The sequence below is a fragment of the Ostrea edulis genome, chromosome 5 (genome assembly GCF_947568905.1).
Source record: "Ostrea edulis chromosome 5, xbOstEdul1.1, whole genome shotgun sequence".
NCBI classification, from domain to species: Eukaryota; Metazoa; Mollusca; class Bivalvia; order Ostreida; family Ostreidae; genus Ostrea; species Ostrea edulis.
Window position 1 is genome coordinate 6,733,600 of NC_079168.1, and position 19,673 is coordinate 6,753,272.

Genomic DNA, 19,673 nt, shown 5'->3' on the forward strand with positions numbered 1-19,673 from the left:
AGTAATAAAACTGTTCATTATCTTCTCGAAATGCATTGAAAAACCGAGGGTGTGACATTAACATTTAGTGCGCTGTTACTGATTGGTACTTTAATAATAAAAAAGGCGACATTACTCTGAAATTTTCTGTCTTTACTCTTCTCTGAAGTTTTGAAAATTTGGTAATATTCAATGTTTACTTTGAATTGTGCGGATCGCCATGTACACGATTTTCTGGGACAGCCCATTTTAAAACAATACAGAGTAACTTTAATGAAAGGTGAAAATAACGAAGAGTGATCAATCTCATAACACAAGGTTGATTGATTGAATATTGTTTTACGTCCCCCTCGAGAATATTTCAATCATATGGAGACGTGACGTCACCGCCGGTGAAGGGCTGCAAAATTTAGGCCTATACTCGGCGCTTATGGCCATTGAGCAGGGAGGGATCTTTATCGTGCCACACCTACTGTGACAAGGGATCTCGATTTTTGCGGTCCCATCCGAAGGACCGCCCTATTTACTCGCCTCTTACGACAAGCAAGGGGCTACTGAGGACCTATTCTAACCCGGATCCCCCGGGATAGGAATACAAAATAAAGAATTGCGCAAAAATGGACTCTTGGACATACCAGAGGTGGGATCAGGTGCCTAGGAGGAGTAAGCATCCCCTGTTGACCGGTCACACTCGCCGTGAGCCCTATGTACATGTGTATTGATCAGGTAAACGGAGTAATCCGTAGTCAAAATAAGTGCGCCATGAACGGCCTAATAATCGGTATGAAACACGTCAGACAGCATTTGACCCAATGATAGGTTATATTGGCAAACTAGATCATTATAACAACCATAGAATTTGCGAAATGCAGACTTTAAACGAGACTTAAAACTTATCATATGCAAAACAATCTCTTGCTTATCGAATCAATTGAGACATATAAACACCATATTAGAATATTGCTACAGCAAAATGGAAAGTTGACGATGGAGAAACTGAAGTCATCCCGTTTGTCATAAAGCTAAGTTGTTAGTTTGCCGTTAATATCCATTTTCAATAAAATATTTAAGTACGAAGCAGATGTGGAGGACTCCGTGGCGTCTTTTATCTCGAGTTCACAGGGATACATGTATATCGAATTGACATGAATGAAAATAATTATTGTTGGTAGATAAAACGTCATCGATGTATCTAAATGTCGAGTTGAAGGCTACAGCAAGAGATGTTTCTTCTTCTCATGTACATGTAGAAGCTTTTGAATAAAATCTGCTTCATTAGAATATAAAAACAGGTCAGCTACATTTAACAAAGGAGCACAATCTAGTGTTTTATTTGAGCATTGAAGTAAGAATCTACAGGAAATAAATAAACGCGGTAAAATATTTTCTATATATCAAAAAAGCTGAACATTCTACAAAGTATCATAAAAAAGCTGGGTGTTTCTTAGAAACAAATGTTAAACATTCAAATGAAATAAATAAATAGTTAACGATAACAAATTTGGTAAATCACAGAGTGTAGTTTGTTTCAGGGCCCTCGTTTAAAATAGCCCTGGTCTTAAACCTTTTAGGCTTTTCTAAAGGACTATATCGAGATGGCGGAATATCTCCCGTCACATCTTCATTCACAGGAACCGGAAGCGTGTCGTAATATTCTTTCGGCTTCCGATAAATAATGGATGGAGTTACAGGAGTGCTTGGAGTAAAGAGTCTCCCAGATTTCATAAAGTTATGAATGTAAACATTGTTTGTGTGTGACACGTGGTGATTATTAAAATTTTTATACTGAACATCATTCGCGCCGCCATTTCTAGACTCTTCTGTTGTTGGGGAAGTCTCGATATCTGGCTTTTCCACAGGAGATTCTCTTGGAATTTTTCGGAGTAAATTTGGATATTCTTGTCCACCATGATGAGGATGGAGCCCCTTGTAACCGCCTTCATACGAAAACTCGCTGTACTGGACGTTTGGCTTAGGGACTCTTTGCATTGGCGGAGGTTTAGGTTTTATATTTACCACGGCAACGAGATGCGCGATACCTAAGCCAACCGCGGGTGGATACTGTGGAGGGTGTCTGTCCGGCTTCGTCTGAAATATTACAGATCGTGTAAGGGTAAGCATGAACAAATGACAGTCTTTGTTATACTATATTTAATTATTGAACATGGGTGAAATTGGTGATGTATATGTATGTGCTTGACATGTACAACATAAAAATTAATGTACTGATAAAACATTTTAAAAATAGCTTCCTCTTTCATTGCATACCTTTGGAATGTCCGGTTTATCATCAACGACACCGACAGGAGTCTTGTTACAGCAATGGCGGCAAATAAAGAAAGTGACAGGGATAAGAATGGCCAGTAGTAGGATACACCCTCCAAGGACCGCCAACAGGAACGGTACGCCCATGTCGTCAGAGACTGAAAGAATACCAAGAGTGTTAAATGAGAAACGGAAATATCAGACAAGAGTAACGGCACGCTCACGTTGTCAGAGGCTGAAAGAATACCCAGAGTATTAAATGTGAAACGAAAATATCATACATTCATGTCGCCAGAGGCCGAAAGAATACCCAGAATGCCAAAAGTGTTAAATGAGAAACGGAAATATTATACAACAGGAACGCTACACTCAGAATACCCAGAGTGTTGGACGAGAAACGGAAATATCATAGAACAGTAACGGCACGCTCATGTCGTCAGAGGCTGAAAGAATACCCAGAGTGTTAAATGAGACACCCCCCCCCCCCCTGCCCCCGTTCATTATGATTAATGCATATATATGCATACAGTTTTTCTGCTACGTGTACATATCTCAGGGAAAAGATATTTCTTAAAGATTGCATATTTTTTATTAACGCGTTGGCATCACTAGATTCCAAATGAACAGAAACCAAACAACAACCATTTTGTGTACCCTTAACTCAACTGTTATCAATATTCACGCGCGATTGACGCATCACGACCACTATCTAGGTCGCATTACTTAGGTCATCTGAGTGACGCAGGTGATCTTAAAATGAAAACTGAAGTATCATCAAACTTTTTTGACATCTGTCAAGGTACAACTTGGCAATGTTTCTCACAGAAGCCAAAATACGCCGAGTCGGGTTCACATTTTTGGCTGTCAGAATTACATGCAAGTCCTTCCCTGCTGGTCCGTCGGTCGAAAATGGCCAAGTCCAAACCACCTCAAGGGACCAAAAGAAAAAATAGTCCCCTGTACCGGTGTACCGATCCAGAGGACAAGTTCAGGAAAATAAAATAAGTACAACAACCGGCGTACCGATACAGAGGACAAGTTCAGGGAAATAAAATAAATACAACTGGTGTACCCATGCAGAGGACAACTTCAGGGAAATAAAATAATTACAACAACCGGCGTACCGATACAGAGGACAAGTTCAGGGAAATAAAATAATTACAACAACCGGCGTACAGATACATAAAATAACCTCAGTACAAAAATGGACTCAATAAGATATAGTTTGGTTTAGAAAATAACTACAACGAAATTTTATTTTTCAAAAATCTATACATGCACGAATATAATTTATTTACAATCAAAGAAGTATTGTCGCATTCATGAAATCATAAATAACATTTGGTGGTCATAACAGGTACCAGACTTAAAGAAAGATAACTCGAGTCTCAACAAGGTCCAGGTTTACGTGCACTTGGAATCAGTGAAAAGTTTAATCAAAGACCGAATGATTCATCATTACAAACAAATGCATAAAATCGAATTTATATCAAATATTCATGACGTCAATTAACAAAGATAATTTTGCTTTCATGCTTATTCCAACTTCTTTGATATTTGTGTGTCAGAATGTCAGAAGATAAATCAATTTTGTTTGGGGGAAAGTACAATAATGAATAATTTACACACCCAAAATGAATTAATAAAATACAACAAATAAACAAACAATTACACTGAACATGACTGATGCATTTTCTTTCTTTAAATAGATCATATAATCAACACAAAAATATTTATTTGATGAAATATTTGTCCGATAATAAGGATAATAATGTAATAGTTAATGCTGTAAGTTCCCTCACTAAATCCACCGTCAGATAGATATAGATTTTTAAAAGAGGAACAATCTGTCAACCAGAATGTGTAGAATCAATGCTGGAATGTGTTAGAAAATAAAGAAAAATAAATCTGGGAGTTTTATGAAAATTATGTAAAGCTATCTAAACAATGAATTATTTACTTCTATATGGTAACATTTCGGTCATTGCTTATATATATAAACAAAATATTCTAATGTCAAAATTACAACGATTGTAAGATGTATGAATTTTGATATGTCAGTGTTGATTTTTATGAACTGTAATTTTGATTACAATCGGCAAATATGGCTTTGGCAGCTAATGCCAATTAACTCAGTTACTGAGATCGAGATGCATACATATGAATTTCCTACTGGAATAAAACAGAATATTAGTCTTTACTCGTAATTTGATTTCAGTTGTTAACGGAAGATGAGCCCAGATTTGTTTTAATCTTTCACTCTTGCGCACACTCCTCTGAATAAACTAAAGATAGAATGATATGTTAAAAAAATGATGCATTTGATATTTTTAAAAAATTCAGGTATCATTTCTTTTTTTTTTTTTTTTTTTTTTATCAGCGAGGACTTTTAAAGCCTGAAATGCATGGGAATATTTGCTCTATTTTGATTGAAAATATATCCATATACAGTGTATATGCATGTAAAATAAATGTTGGAAATACCGGTACCGTTTTAGAGGGCGTGATTTAAGAAATAAATTCCATTTTTGAAAATAGATGAGGGCATGAACGCCTTTGCGATATTTTCATTACTACTTTGACAAAAGATTCCAGTCTTTGAGATTGCACGATTTTTTTTACTTATTAATTTTTTCACATTTTATTTTACAGGGAATAGGCATACTAGGCGCAAACCATGTATTTATAGCGTTTTGAATATAAAAGCATATATGTATATTGTATAATCATGATGTAATATATTAGAATTGAAAAAAAAATGGTAAAGGGAAGAGATGGCGATAAGCATTATAATTAAATGATTTGTTTCTGTGAGGATACAATTACTTGCAATTCTAAGAGACAAAAAATCACATACGAGGATAACCATGAACATGCACATTTTAAAACAGTGAAGCTATTTTATGCATACTTCAGAAAATCGCAAAATGAAGATTCCGTGACTATACCAAATAAAAAGTTCAGAGGTTAAATTTCAATACACAATTAAAAAGACATTTAGTGTAACAGAGTAGGTTTAAGAATGTTAATTATATGAAATTAACTTACAGTTTTAAATCATCCAAACAAACTATCCCAAACATGCCTTCGCGGGATGAGATCGGAAGAAGAAAATGACTTTTTCACTGCACCTTTATTAATTTCCACTATAGAGGAAGAAATTTTAAATACATTTAAAGTTTTTTGTCCATGTCAAGATTTTATTATCCTTTTTAATTAAATACTTAACCAAAGACTTTAGGCTTTCAAAATATCGAATATGTAAGCAATACCCTTAAAAAACACACCGAGGTTCTATTTTGTTAGGGTCGTATGAAATTCTAGTTAATCTTCAGGTGGGCTATTTGTGAATGCTTTAACTATATTAATGTGAAATAAAGGCTTACAACACACAAATTTATCAAGCCATTTTGAAAGAAATTGAAATTTTCTTGCACAAAGAAACGTAAGCGACAGGACGTTTGGCACTATCTCCGGGGCTGGTTTTAGCTCCCGTAGGGGCATCGGGTCATTGAAAGCATTCGTCAAATCTTTATTCAGAAATCATTTTATGTATTTGTTTTGCATTTTAAGTCCCCGCCCGTCTAGATAGACTTGTTTACATGTTGAGTAATGCCATTTAATGACTAACAGTTCGTCCAATTCCTGACGCCTTTTTCTATACGGTTATCTCCCGTTGAGTCCCCTCTGTTCCAGTCAATTCGATATGCAATTCATCAGCTCGGTGTTAAAATAGCATTGCTCTAATTAATGCGACTCTCGCTGACGGTTGCGCACACATACTATGTTTTCGAACTTATTTTGAAAACTAATGCAATACAGTTAATAGACATGTACAGTGTATTGTTTGTCACCAGAAACTTACGCACAGATAACGGTTCTCCTGGTCCTGACCGATCTATATAAGTTACTTAATCATACAGATTCAGTTTCTTGTAAATCGGGTCCAGTGGCGGATTTAAGGGGGGCGCAGCAGGCACCCCCCTTCCCATAATTTTTCAAATTTAAGGTAAATCTTGGTCTCTTGTTTTAGAAAAATGTAAACGATGAAAGAAAGAATGATTTCTTCCACTTTCGAAACAATAAATGACAAAATCTTTTGATTTATTGAATTACTTTTATTGGGAGAACTTACATTTTTTATTACTAAAAACCCTTGAAATTTGCGTCATTTTATTAATTTCACCTCATTGAAAATGATAGAAAATAGTAAAAATTACTACACAGGGGACGCATTTCAAGACCTATAAGATCTATAAAATCCAGGAGCTGGACCCACTAGGAGCCTCAAGGCGGCCCCCGGACCCCTAGCTGTAATATTGTAGCCCTATCCGATTTTTTTATTCTGACGTTCCCCCCCCCCCCCTGCAGGAGAGGGCTACATTATTGCAGCTACCAGACCCCCCTGTCTCATAAAATTGTGCCCCCTTACCGCAATTCCTAGATAGGCCCCTAGGGGCCATTCCCACAGAGAAACAAAATTTAGCCAATAGAAAAGGCCATTATACTGTATGTTTGCCGTTAAAATGTCTAGTCGATTTAGTGAAAGTAATCGTAAGTGGTGTTTGTTTATCTCCAGCGGGTTAAATCTCGGCAACCCACGCAAATTCTCGCATTTCCGTTTTCTCGCCCTATAAAACCTAGACTTGAGACGACACGCGTACGAACTTCATCATGCGTCAGGTGATATGTATATATACCTTGCGCTTGCGCAGTGTGGTTGGACGGTGTTGTCCTGACTGTGGTTGTTGATGGTTTGCTGGTAGTGGTTGTGGTGGTTTGAGTGGTGGAGGTGGTACTGGTGGTACTGGTGGTGCTCGTTGTAGGTTTCGGTGTCGTCGTTGTCGTCGTCGTTGTTGTTGTTGTCTGTGGGGTGGTAGTTGTTGTCGATGTTGTTGATGATGTTGTCGGTTTTGAAGTTGAGGTCGTTGTACTGGGTGAAGTCGTGCTGACTGTCGGGGAAGAACCTTTAGTGGCTGAAAATGAAATGATTACATCATGACTCGTTAACTTCTTCCGTGAGCTACATGTTATGTTGAGTATTCGGACCCATGTATTTCTTCTCAATAATTGGTAGAACACATGATGTGAAAGTCTACGATATTTTCATTGGTTGAAATGCTGTTCTTTGTAAGGGAGATAAATTGGTGCTGATCTAATTTACATAAAACGTAACAAATCTACAAGGTTTCCAATCTTTAATAAAATGAGAAAACGAAAAGCAAAATCAATCACTTCTAACGGCATTGACACTCTAAAGCCTCTTCTCCTGATCCTTTAGCTACCGGTAATATACCAGTATAAATATGCAACTGTATAACTCTAGTTTTAGTTTAAAGAAAAGACCATGTATTTTGTGTCTTCTTTTCTTTTGCTTTTTTGTAAGAACTCTGAATTTTTAGTACAGTAAGACTTGAATCCAACCAGCTTTGTATCAGTTAATACATTACGTCTGTTTCCACAGATACATGTAGCAATAAAAAGACAACTTGGAATGAAAATCAGTCTAAATACACAATGGGATGGATTACTCAGGGGCCAGACTAAATAGATGTGACTGTAGCACGTCTAACTAATCAAATAATTCAACACAAGTCTTAAAGAGCATACACAACGTATCAAAATAAAATGTCAGTATCTCTTTTAAAATATGAATAGACTAGCTTGATATTTATTTGTCTGATTTCCTCTAAGAATTCGTTGTGATATTTATCCTTAAATATTCATCTTTAGACATTTTTGTTGTAAACAGAATTGAGATATAACTACATGTAATAGTTGATATTGGTGATAGAATGTTTCTTATTGCATACTCAGATGTACTGTAGAGTCAGTCAAGAAGGGCTGGCTCCACTTCCCGTTGCCAGCCTCGTTTTTGGCTCGGATGACGATGTTATAGGTGATTCCGGGATCTAGACCGGTAATGGTGAACTGTGTGGTTTCCTCACCCCCGGGAACAGGGATCGGGATCGTTTTCCCGTCCGGTCGCTGATATAGAAGACTGGATAAAAATTTAAACAGAGCGTTGTGTAATTCATCTGCTAAATAATCACTTTCAATGTACAACTGGATGACGATCGTAATTTTCTAAATTTGTAAATGGAGGAAGAATCATTGAAGAGCACAGGAAGATGGTTAACTCGAGTATCATGATTTGACCTTGAGGTGTTGATATCAACATGGGTAGACTTGAACTGCGACCTTGAAGAGTATATTGTTTTGTTCTTAGATTTATTTGATGAAATATTGTACTAATGATAGGCATTGTAGTAAGATTAGGTATTATAATATTAGGAATATTTAATAGGCATTGTATTAGGACTATAGGTATTGTATTAGGAATAGGTATTGTATTAGCGATAGGTATTGTATTAGTGATAGGCATTGTGTTAGTGATAGGCATTGAATTAGGAATAGGTATTGTATTAGGAATAGGCGTTGTATTAGGAATAGACATTGTATTAGTGATATGCATTGATTTAGTGATAGGCATTGAATTAGTGATAGGCATTGTGTTAGTGATAGGCATTGAATTAGGAATAGGTATTGTATTAGGAATAGGCGTTGTATTAGGAATAGGTATTGTATTAGTGATAGGTATTGTATTAGTGATAGGCATTGAATTAGTGATAGGTATTGAATTAGTGATAGGCATTGAATTAGTGATAGGCATTGTGTTAGTGATAGGCATTGAATTAGGAATAGGCATTGAATTAGGAATAGGTATTGTATGAAGAATAGTTATTGCATAAGGAATAGGTATTGTAATAAGAATAGTTATTGTATTAGTAAAAGGTATTGTATTAGGAATAGACATTTATTAGAAATATACATTGTATTAGGAATAATTCTTGCATTTGAGATTGATCTTGCTATAAGTATAGACAGTTTGTAGATAAATAGTGTATTGAGGACTGATGTACATTTAGGTATTTCGGATATTGATCTTGCTATAAGTATAGACAGTTTGTAGATAAATATTGTATTGAGGACTGATGTACATTTAGGTTTTTCGGATATTATGAAGCGGGATAGAACTTATATCCAATATGGTGAATCTCCGTTTTTAAGGTAATAAATGAAGGAAGGATAGATGTTAATGATATGGACTAGTGCGTTTTATGGATAGACCTTCACGTTATATATCCTGTATTTTGGACAGATGTGCTTTATGGATAGACCTTAATTATTGATTTTCATCTCCAATATATACTCACTCGTATCCAGTGACGTTTCCACATCTGTGATAAATACTCAGTTTGTCCCACTGGACAGTGAGTGACGTCAGAGTCTTACTGGAGACGTGGATTCGTGGAAAGTCGTCTGGGGCTGAAAGAAAATAAAATCCTCGGTAAGAATTCTTAAGATGGTTAAATCAGTATATATATGTACAATGTAGTCAGGAATCACCAGATCTAGGTTGACATTTCCGATGTTTTTGCCTTTGATATCTTTACAAATTGTACATGTAATGATAGCCATTCCCTCATGAATGCGCTAGATCAGGTGTGTACAATGCGCGTATGAATCTTGATAGATATAGTACGTCTACTTCAACGGTTGGGAATTAATATCGCAATAAAAGTAAAATGTAAATATAATAAATGAATATCACATTTTGAAAATACATGATGGAATGAACTGCGAAGCTTCACGCACGCATGCTTTTCGTGAAGCGCTAAAGCACTCCATGAAGTTTGCTGGTGTGAAACTTTACAGTTCATAACGTCATGTATTTTCAAAACTGTAATTTATAAGTATTCACGTGAAATATTAGTGACTCCACAGGATGCGTGATCTTTATACATTGATGACCCTTGCTGAAGCGTGCTACATGTTTGTGGATGAAACTCTATTTACCTAATGGTTCCCATGTTCATGAACAGTAGATACATATGGATGGTAAATTACATTTTCATGATATAAGTAATGCGTAACAATACAAAGCTAAATGTGAATTATATCACAGATGCCTTCCTTAGTTCAGTGGCGGATTCAGCGTCGTCGGGGCGTCAGGCACAGGTACCCACCCTCACAAAATCATGATCCATTTTTTATACAAATATTCCGAAAACACTAAAACACACAGGTTGTTTCCTAGTATCTGACACCATTTCAAGCGTAAATATTTTTTTCAAAGAATAAACACAGACAGGGAATGATTATGCTGCGGTATCGCATAGGTTTTATTACTTAAATAATCATGTGTTTTCAGCAGTGGAAAAGCAAATGATGGAAATACATACAAAACAGAACAAACTGAGACGTGTTCCATATGACGTTCTTTCTGCAAATAACTATACGCCAATGCGCTTCTTGATTTTCTCGAACAACGGCGCATGTTTCGTTTCAAATGTTTCTATTTTCTATAGAAATTGCAGTCAAAGTTTGTAAATGTAAGTTCATCAAATAATATGGACTGGATTCATAAATATTCTGTCCTTATGTATCCCCATATATGAAACATATAGCGGGTTCAGGTCAGCGGAATGAGGAGGCCAGGCATTTACTGTTTGCAGAGATAAGCTTTTTCCAGCCAATCAGTGACTACCCTGGCAGTGTGTGGAGCTTCATCCAGCCAATCAGTGACTACCCTGACAGTGTGTGGAGCTTCATCCAGCCAATCAGTGACTATCCTGACAGTGGGTGGAGCTTCTTTCAGCCAACCAACCAATCAGTGACTGTCCTGGCAGTGTGTGTTGGGCTGCACCATCGTATTGAAACCACATTTCTGTTGGATTGCTATTCTTTCAATAAAACTTCGTAAAACATTCCTTCTAACAGACTCCTGAGGTGTTTCTTCAATCACTTTTTGAATCTACTCAATGTTTCTGTGACAACTTGATCTTGTTCTACCAACATTTGAATGGCTTCTGTCAAACTCAGAACCAGTTTTTTCAATCTTCTAACCAGTCTTTGCAATTATGATCTGGTGAATGTCTCCTCTGGATGAGACACATTACTGTTACTGGTGATTGTGGTTGATAATTGAGCTTAACAATGACCTAGCTAAGATCGCTCTCTAGACAATGCCGCATTGTACAAAAATTACAGGTATAAAACATTCTTATGATCTAACTTACAAAAATTTGTACCGACTTATAAGCGGGTCAATGGCAAATTCCTACAAAATAACCTTAAAAAATACAACCGACTTATAGGCGGACCGACTTATGGGCGAGTATATACGGTAAGACATCATCATAATACCTAAAAACAAAAAAACAACATTCAATGTAATATCCTAAATGTGTTTACTCCATGCGTTTGCCCTTTATTCAGTATATAAATGTGATACAATTGTAGCAATATCATTTTAAGATATAGTATCAGGTATTATGAAATACTGTATACGCAAGGCGAAGATAACGAAGTGATCAATCTCATAACTTCAATGAGCAATACAAAATAGAGAGTTGGGCAAACACGGTGCCCTGGATATACTAAAGGTGGGATCAGATGCCTAGGAGGAGTAAGCATCCCCTGTCGACCGGTCACATCCGCCGTGAGCCCTATATCTTGATCAGGTAAACGGAGTTGTCTGTAGTCAAAATCAGTGTGTCAAGAACGGCCTAACAATCGGTATGAAACACGTCAGACGGCATTTGTCCCAATGATAGGTTGTATTGGCAAACTAGATCGTTATAACGACCATAGTGTCATAACTCAGTAGTTTCTGGGGGTTTCGACCACTGGACCTCTACCATGACTTCTCCCTGGACCCACTACGGACCTCTAGACAGCCTCCAGCTGTTGACTGCGGATCCCAGTGCAGAAATGTCTGTGGCTGACCATGGCAATATCAGCTGTATAATCGGCAGACTGATGAGTAAAACGGGAAGTTTTATTTACGATTTCATATCATCTCTATTACATGTATAAGTGGGAACATGGCACGGAACTTGAATTGAAACTGTTAATTGTTGATATCGCGAATGATCGATCTGTTAGAACTGTGTCCTACATATGTTCTGACGAGGATTTTAAAGAAGTAAAGCGTTTGTAGTTTCAAAAAATAAAAATAATTTTTAAAGAACTTCTCTGTCTTCTACATATCACGGTACAGCGTGTTTAACGACTGTATATATAGCGTGTTTTTAACGACTGTATATATATAGCGTGTTTAACGACTGTGTATATATAGTGTGTTTAACGACTGTATATATATAGTGTGTTTAACGACTGTATATATAGCATGTTTAACGACTGTATGTATAGCGTGTTTAACGACTGTGTATATAGCGTGTTTAACGACTGTATATATATAGCGTGTTTAACGACTGTATATATAGCGTGTTTTTAACGACTGTATATATATAGCGTGTTTAACGACTGTATATATATAGCGTGTTTAACGACTGTATATATATAGCGTGTTTAACGACTGTATATATAGCGTGTTTTTAACGACTGAATATATATAGCGTGTTTAACGACTGTATATATATAGCGTGTTTAACGACTGTATATATATAGCGTGTTTAACGACTGTATATATAGCGTGTTTAACGACTGTATATATATAGCGTGTTTAACGACTGTACATATATAGCGTGTTTAACGACTGTATATATATAGCGTGTTTAACGACTGTATATATATAGCGTGTTTAACGACTGTGTATATAGCGTGTTTAACGACTGTATATATATAGCGTGTTTAACGACTGTATATACAGCGTGTTTAACGACTGTATATATATAGCGTGTTTAACGACTGTATATATAGCGTGTTTTTAACGACTGTATATATATAGCGTGTTTAACGACTGTATATATATAGCGTGTTTAACGACTGTATATATATAGCGTGTTTAACGACTGTATATATATAGCGTGTTTAACGACTGTATATACAGCGTGTTTAACGACTGTATATATATAGCGTGTTTAACGACTGTATATATAGCGTGTTTAACGACTGTATATATATAGCGTGTTTAACGACTGTATATATATAGCGTGTTTAACGACTGTATATATATAGCGTGTTTAACGACTGTATATATATAGCGTGTTTAACGACTGTGTATATAGCGTGTTTAACGACTGTATATATATAGCGTGTTTAACGACTGTGTATATAGCGTGTTTAACGACTGTATATATATAGCGTGTTTAACGACTGTATATATATAGCGTGTTTAACGACTGTATATATATAGCATGTTTAACGACTGTATATATATATCGTGTTTAACGACTGTGTATATAGCGTGTTTAACGACTGTATATATATAGAGTGTTTAACGACTGTGTATATAGCGTGTTTAACGACTGTATATATATAGCGTGTTTAACGACTGTATATATATAGTGTGTTTAACGACTGTATATATATAGCGTGTTTAACGACAGTGTATATAGCGTGTTTAACGACTGTATATATATAGCGTGTTTAACGACTGTATATATAGATATATAGCGTGTTTAACGACTGTGTATATATAGCGTGTTTAACGACTGTATATATATAGCGTGTTTAACGACTGTGTATATATAGCGTGTTTAACGACTGTGTATATATAGCGTGTTTAACGACTGTGTATATATAGCGTGTTTAACAACTGTATATATATAGCGTGTTTAACGACTGTGTATATATAGCGTGTTTAACGACTGTATATATATAGCGTGTTTAACGACTGTGTATATATAGCGTGTTTAACGACTGTATATATATAGCGTGTTTAACGACAGTGTATATAGCGTGTTTAACGACTGTATATATAGATATATAGCGTGTTTAACGACTGTATATATATATAGCGTGTTTAACGACTGTATATATATAGCGTGTTTAACGACTGTATATATATAGCGTGTTTAACGACAGTGTATATAGCGTGTTTAACGACTGTATATATAGATATATAGCGTGTTTAACGACTGTATATATATAGCGTGTTTAACGACTGTATATATATAGCGTGTTTAACGACTGTATATATAGCGTGTTTAACGACTGTGTATATAGCGTGTTTAACGACTGTGTATATAGCGTGTTTAACGACTGTATATATATAGCGTGTTTAACGACTGTATATATATAGCGTGTTTAACGACTGTGTATATAGCGTGTTTAACGACTGTGTATATATAGCGTGTTTAACGACTGTATATATATAGCGTGTTTAACGACTGTATATATATAGCGTGTTTAACGACTGTGTATATAGCGTGTTTAACGACTGTGTATATAGCGTGTTTAACGACTGTATATATATAGCGTGTTTAACGACTGTATATATTTTCCTCTCTAATTTCAGAATCAAGAATATAAAAATCTGACAAATCTTCGTTTCGCAGCTCCATTTTGAATTATTTTGAATTTTTTGTCCCTTGTCTCGTCTCCCACAAAGAAGATCAGGCATACTGTTGGCAGTGACTCGGGAAATTCCGCAGGTTTAAACCCGGACTAACCTTCGTTTTCTCTCCGTTCACCCGTTTCCGGATGTCCGATGTAATTTCCGTTTACTCACAGATTACTAAGTGCATTGCTATCATGACACTTCTTGTAAATTTGACGCGGACAATTTATGACTAGGATTTTGATTTCACTTAATATTTAGAATCATTCATAATGGTACCGATCATCAATAAACTGCACACTCATTGTAGGTAATTTGTTTTCATGATGTGCATGGTCTGCATTGTCACAGCTTATAGTTCAGAATTCCAACATATGATAAATAGAATGCCTTATCAAAACTGTACAATGATGTATAATATAGCGGGGTCGTAAATAATGTTCAGAAAATTAGGAATTCGTTTTTGTGACAAGAGAGTTTATCGTTTCCAATCACGGGAATTTATAGCCCATTAATTAAATCAACAACAGAAAATCCTAACCAGTTGTAATTTTAGGGCATTACCAGGTAAATGGTTTAGATTTCGAAGGCAGTGCGTGGATAATAATTCAATTTTTACATTTTCGTCAAAAGTAATCCGTAAATATGTGCTGCATGATAAAATGCCAAAGAAATGAACAAGGCGATCATTTATTCTCGCGTGCACTTCAAATCAACGAAAATCCGTTAAAACCGATTGTAAATTTTCGACACACTATAATTTTCGGTTTCCCCCCGCGTCCTGTAGAAAGACTTAGTTCATACAGACTGACGGTCACGGATTAAAAAGGTCCAATTTATTAGAAACATGTTTTCGACATCTCATTTTTCGAGAGTGTAAAATCTTCCAACCACTCTACATATAAACCCACAGGAGCGAGAATAAAGATTAAATATTCATGGTCATTTTAGACCGATAATCACGTTGCAGAACTCGCATTTCTCTTTAAGCAAACAAACCATACCCCATGCCATAAACGAACTTTTAACCTTAAGTCAAAAAAGACATAATGAAGATACAGTGAGTCAACGTTGCTTCCAAAATCACATGACTTCTACAAATACTCACGGATGCTGGGAACGGTGTATAGCACAAAATCTGGAGTGGGCGGTTCCGCCCCAGCCGTCAGCCCGTTGACGTATATATTATACGTAAAGGACGGAGTGACGTCAACCACCACGCTGCCCTGACTGAGGTCGGTGATGTTGATGCCCCGAAACACCGTCAAAGGTTTCTTGGTCTCAAAATGGACGGCATATTGAAGAATTCCACAGCTGGCGCCAGAGGTGTCCCACGATATTTTAATTTTTTTGGCTTCAACCTGTGACACACTGACTCCCGACGGTTTACCGTTACAGAAACCTGAGAAAGATTGTTATTGTATTGAAATATAGGGCCTAAAATATGATACTCTTCCTCTCTTTAGCAAAAATATTCATACATCATCATACGACTATATAAGATAAATCGGCAGAATGTATTTGCAGATTATTCATTTTATTCTTATTTCTAATTTCAGAATTTTTCGACTCCAGGATAAATTAATAATTTTTACTATATATCCTTAATTCATTTTCCTAAAATATGTTAGTCCAGATTTAATTGCTAGTTTTTGAAACATCAAAACTTTAATGTCTGTTGTCAAAAAAGGTTCTTTTTCAATTCAATTTCGAAAAACTAAACGCATGGACTGAATGCAAAAATTCAAATATAACCCCGAAATTCTTACATGTGAAAGTTATACATATTTTTATGCGAGCAAATTAAAATTGAAAAAATGACATGAATTAATGTCACAATTTAACAAAAAGGAAAAAATATGTATTTCATTGTAAATCAGAGTTTTGAAATATAACTAATTCATGCGGTGAATCAGACCCCACTCTAACTTACATTAGTCCTTAAACTAATATTCAAATATTTGTGAATAATTATTTCTATTGATTTAATGCATGCTTATATAATCTTAGTTCATGGTTATTACGCGATAAAATGAAGTAATATGACGATATTTTACTTACTAGAGCAGAATTGCAATCAGAACGTAAATTAAATTAAAAATAATGCAGTAAATAAAAAAAAATTCACGAGATTTTACTTACCAGAGCAGTATTGCAAACAGAACATAAGAATGAAAATAAAAATCAAGGAAAAATAACTGTTTCTGAAATAAGAGTCGAATCTGCACATAATCTCACTGAATTTCAAACAGCTTCAGTCTTGGGAAACGTGTGAAAATCAGTCATACCGAGAATTTAAAACACTAACGACATAAATTTCAAAAGTGAAATCGGGAAAAGTTTTCATTGGGTGAAATCTGACGTACCCTGTTTATTTAGGATACCACGAGATAAGAACCAGATCATATAGAAAGGTTCTTCTGCGTAATTTATGATTGCATGTTTTAGAAACATTATTCGCATATTAATTAAAACCTACACTTATATCCGGAAATAAAAAAGCTGTAGGATTTAGACGACCAGGGATCATTTAGTGTTCCGTCGTAGACAACCAAGTTATGTTAATTATGAGGGGGGTCTCGATTGGGCCACGGTGTTTCCTAAGACATTATTCTACGGGGCGATCACGCGAAATTTTGACAAGACCTTCATCTGGCCGATAAAAGACCGCATCGGCGTTAAATAAACCCAAGAATCCAGCGATATTGTTCGTTAATCCAATCTAAATGATCCCTGACGTAAATCATAATCAACCCCCATTTTCATACAGGTTTACTAAAATGTCAATACAGGACTATTTTCTGGAACACACATTAAAAAGTGGATTACTGAATGAAATCTGCCATATTGCTTTCTCTTTACTCTTTTAAAATTAGAATTGAACGGAGGTGACCGACTTCAGCTTGCAGATTTGGATTTTCATATCTGCTACATTCTGTGGCATAAGTCTTCAGGAGGGCAAGCGTGCACAAAAAATTTCAAAATAGGTTCAAGGTGAATTCGTTTCATCTGAATTAAATTCACCGTTCAGCATAAACACTCAATTCAGGTAAATGTTTGAACAAATTCAACTCTTGACACTCTACAAACTGTACGTCGATATCATCGCATAAATCGTTAACAGTTTTACAAATTCTTCTCCCACTATCGCGCAAAAATATCATGATCCTGAATAGATGACCATCATTTTCGCAGAGCTTGTTTGCCCAGAAAACATACATCTTATGGCAATTTTGCTTGTGTCCTTTATGGGGCAATTTCTTTGGCTTTAATACATTCCGTACCTCCAGGCAAATCCGATTGTCCAATTTTATTTTCTTTATTAACGTTTTGCACCAAAATTCGAAAGACAAACAGGAAATCCCACGAGAGTTTTAAATCTGTAACGAGGTCTTAGTTTTGATTCCAAGTGTCGGGATTATCACCTCAGTGGAGTAATTGTAATCCGTGAGACACTTGTAAATATTGCCGCTACCACCACCAGTCGAATTCTTCCAAACAAGCAGGAAGTAGGCTATCCGGGAAAAGGATTTCTTTAGCTAAACAAACTATCCCCCTGATATATAATATTTAAACTTACAAAATCAGGAAATTGTGAAAATATATCGAATGTAAACTGTTCAAATGAGATGTCATACCGATAAACTCATACACTCATTGCACTGTCTCTTGTGCGGATCCAGAACTTTTTTTTCAGAAGGTCCAGTTCGATCCGTGGAGGGTCCAGCCTACATGTACGAGTTTTGGTAAAAAAAAAAAAAAAAAAAAACCCAGATACAATAACATGTCAAAATTTCAAAAATATATACTTTAAACATTAAAAAGAAGAGAAGAAATTTTCAAAATGTTTATAATCAGCAAGTGAATTGAGATTTTTCAAAATTTAAGCATAAGTCAAAACTGAGAATTGGACATGGTCAAAATATTATGACAAGTTTCATTGAGTGAGTATAACCTATAATACATTTTATATTTATATATTCTGCAAGCTACACAAGAAATAAGCAAATGTAATGATATTTTTGGTAATTTACTGCAAAATATATGAAAAATATGCATTTTTGTCAAATTCCAGGGGGCTACACTGAATACGTCGAATCAAAGTTTCCAGTACCAAAAGTTCATTATACGTATCTTAGATTTTTCATAAATTACAATTTTCTTGTTTAATAAGTCAGCCCTCGGTCTGAGTAATAACGTCGAAAGATTTACACTCGTAGGGTTGACCCTACCTCACCAAGGCATGAAATAAACCTTCTTTGCTGAGAATATAAACCCACTAGAAGGGATATGTTGAATGTGGTAACGGAAAGACAACAAGATAAAAAATATAATGACTAATATTTTGCGGTGGCACATTAGTTATTAGAACATTTGCTTCGTGGCCGAATGGTTGGTTCCAGCAACAAACCTATGACGTAAAAGTTGTTGGTTTGAGCCAATCGGAATTCCTCGAATGTCTCACGCACTCGACATATGTCGAGTGCGCGAGACATTTGAGGAGTTCCTATCGTGGTTCGAGCAACAAACCTATGACGTAAAAGGTCTTTGGTTCGAGCCAATCGGAATCCCTCGAATGTCTCGCGCACTCGACATATGTCGAGTGCGCGGGACATTTGAGGAGTTCCTATCGTGGTTCGAGCAACAAACCTATGACGTAAAAGGTCTTTGGTTCGAGCCAATCGGAATCCCTCGAATGTCTCGCGCACTCGACATATGTCGATATGTCGAGTGCGCGGGACATTTGAGGAGTTCCTATCATGGTTCGAGCAACAAACCTATGACGTAAAACATTGTTGGTTCGTGCAACAAGCCTATGAAGTAAAAATAGGTAGTGACTGTTCCTTCACAAAACGCCTTGCGTTTAGAAGTGAGTTGTGGTTCTTTCGGATGGGAACTTATTTGAAAAAACAAAGGTCTCGTGTCACGGTTGGTGTAGACCGGATGAAGAACTCTCACTACAGCGGTTCTGAATTGAATAAATGAATGAACATGCATAAATCAAACTTTGGTGGCAATTAACCTAAAGCTGGTGACGTTCCTACACGAATGACAAATTCTCGAACGGGACATAGAACATCACACAAACGCAATTTTCCAACATCGTATCGCTATGAAA

At 36.0% G+C, this 19,673-nt stretch overlaps 1 protein-coding gene across 1 annotated transcript; it reads right to left on the reverse strand.

Moving 5' to 3' along the window:
- Window positions 1-1,294: 1,294 nt before the first annotated feature.
- On the reverse strand, window positions 1,295-17,008 carry LOC125651363 (mucin-2-like). Its single transcript, XM_048879923.2, has 7 exons — window positions 16,921-17,008; window positions 15,663-15,956; window positions 9,462-9,573; window positions 8,058-8,245; window positions 6,945-7,220; window positions 2,248-2,402; window positions 1,295-2,067 (listed from the first exon to the last, which is right to left on the reverse strand). The coding sequence occupies exons 1-7, from the start codon at window positions 17,006-17,008 to the stop codon at window positions 1,489-1,491; spliced, it is 1,692 nt and encodes a 563-aa protein (XP_048735880.1). The 3' UTR covers window positions 1,295-1,488.
- Window positions 17,009-19,673: the final 2,665 nt, after the last annotated feature.

What these genes read in the sequence shown, in the direction of transcription:
- LOC125651363 (XM_048879923.2), bottom strand. Translation starts at nt 17,008, where the DNA reads ATGTTTCTAAAACATGCAATCATAAATTACGCAGAAGAACCTTTCTAT. An exon ending in CCACACTGCGCAAGCGCAAG is followed by an intron (nt 2,403 to 6,944) that starts GTATATATACAT and finishes GTATTCTTTCAG; the next exon opens with TCTCTGACGACATGGGCGTA. An exon ending in ATAAACCGGACATTCCAAAG is followed by an intron (nt 2,068 to 2,247) that starts GTATGCAATGAA and finishes GTAATATTTCAG; the next exon opens with ACGAAGCCGGACAGACACCC.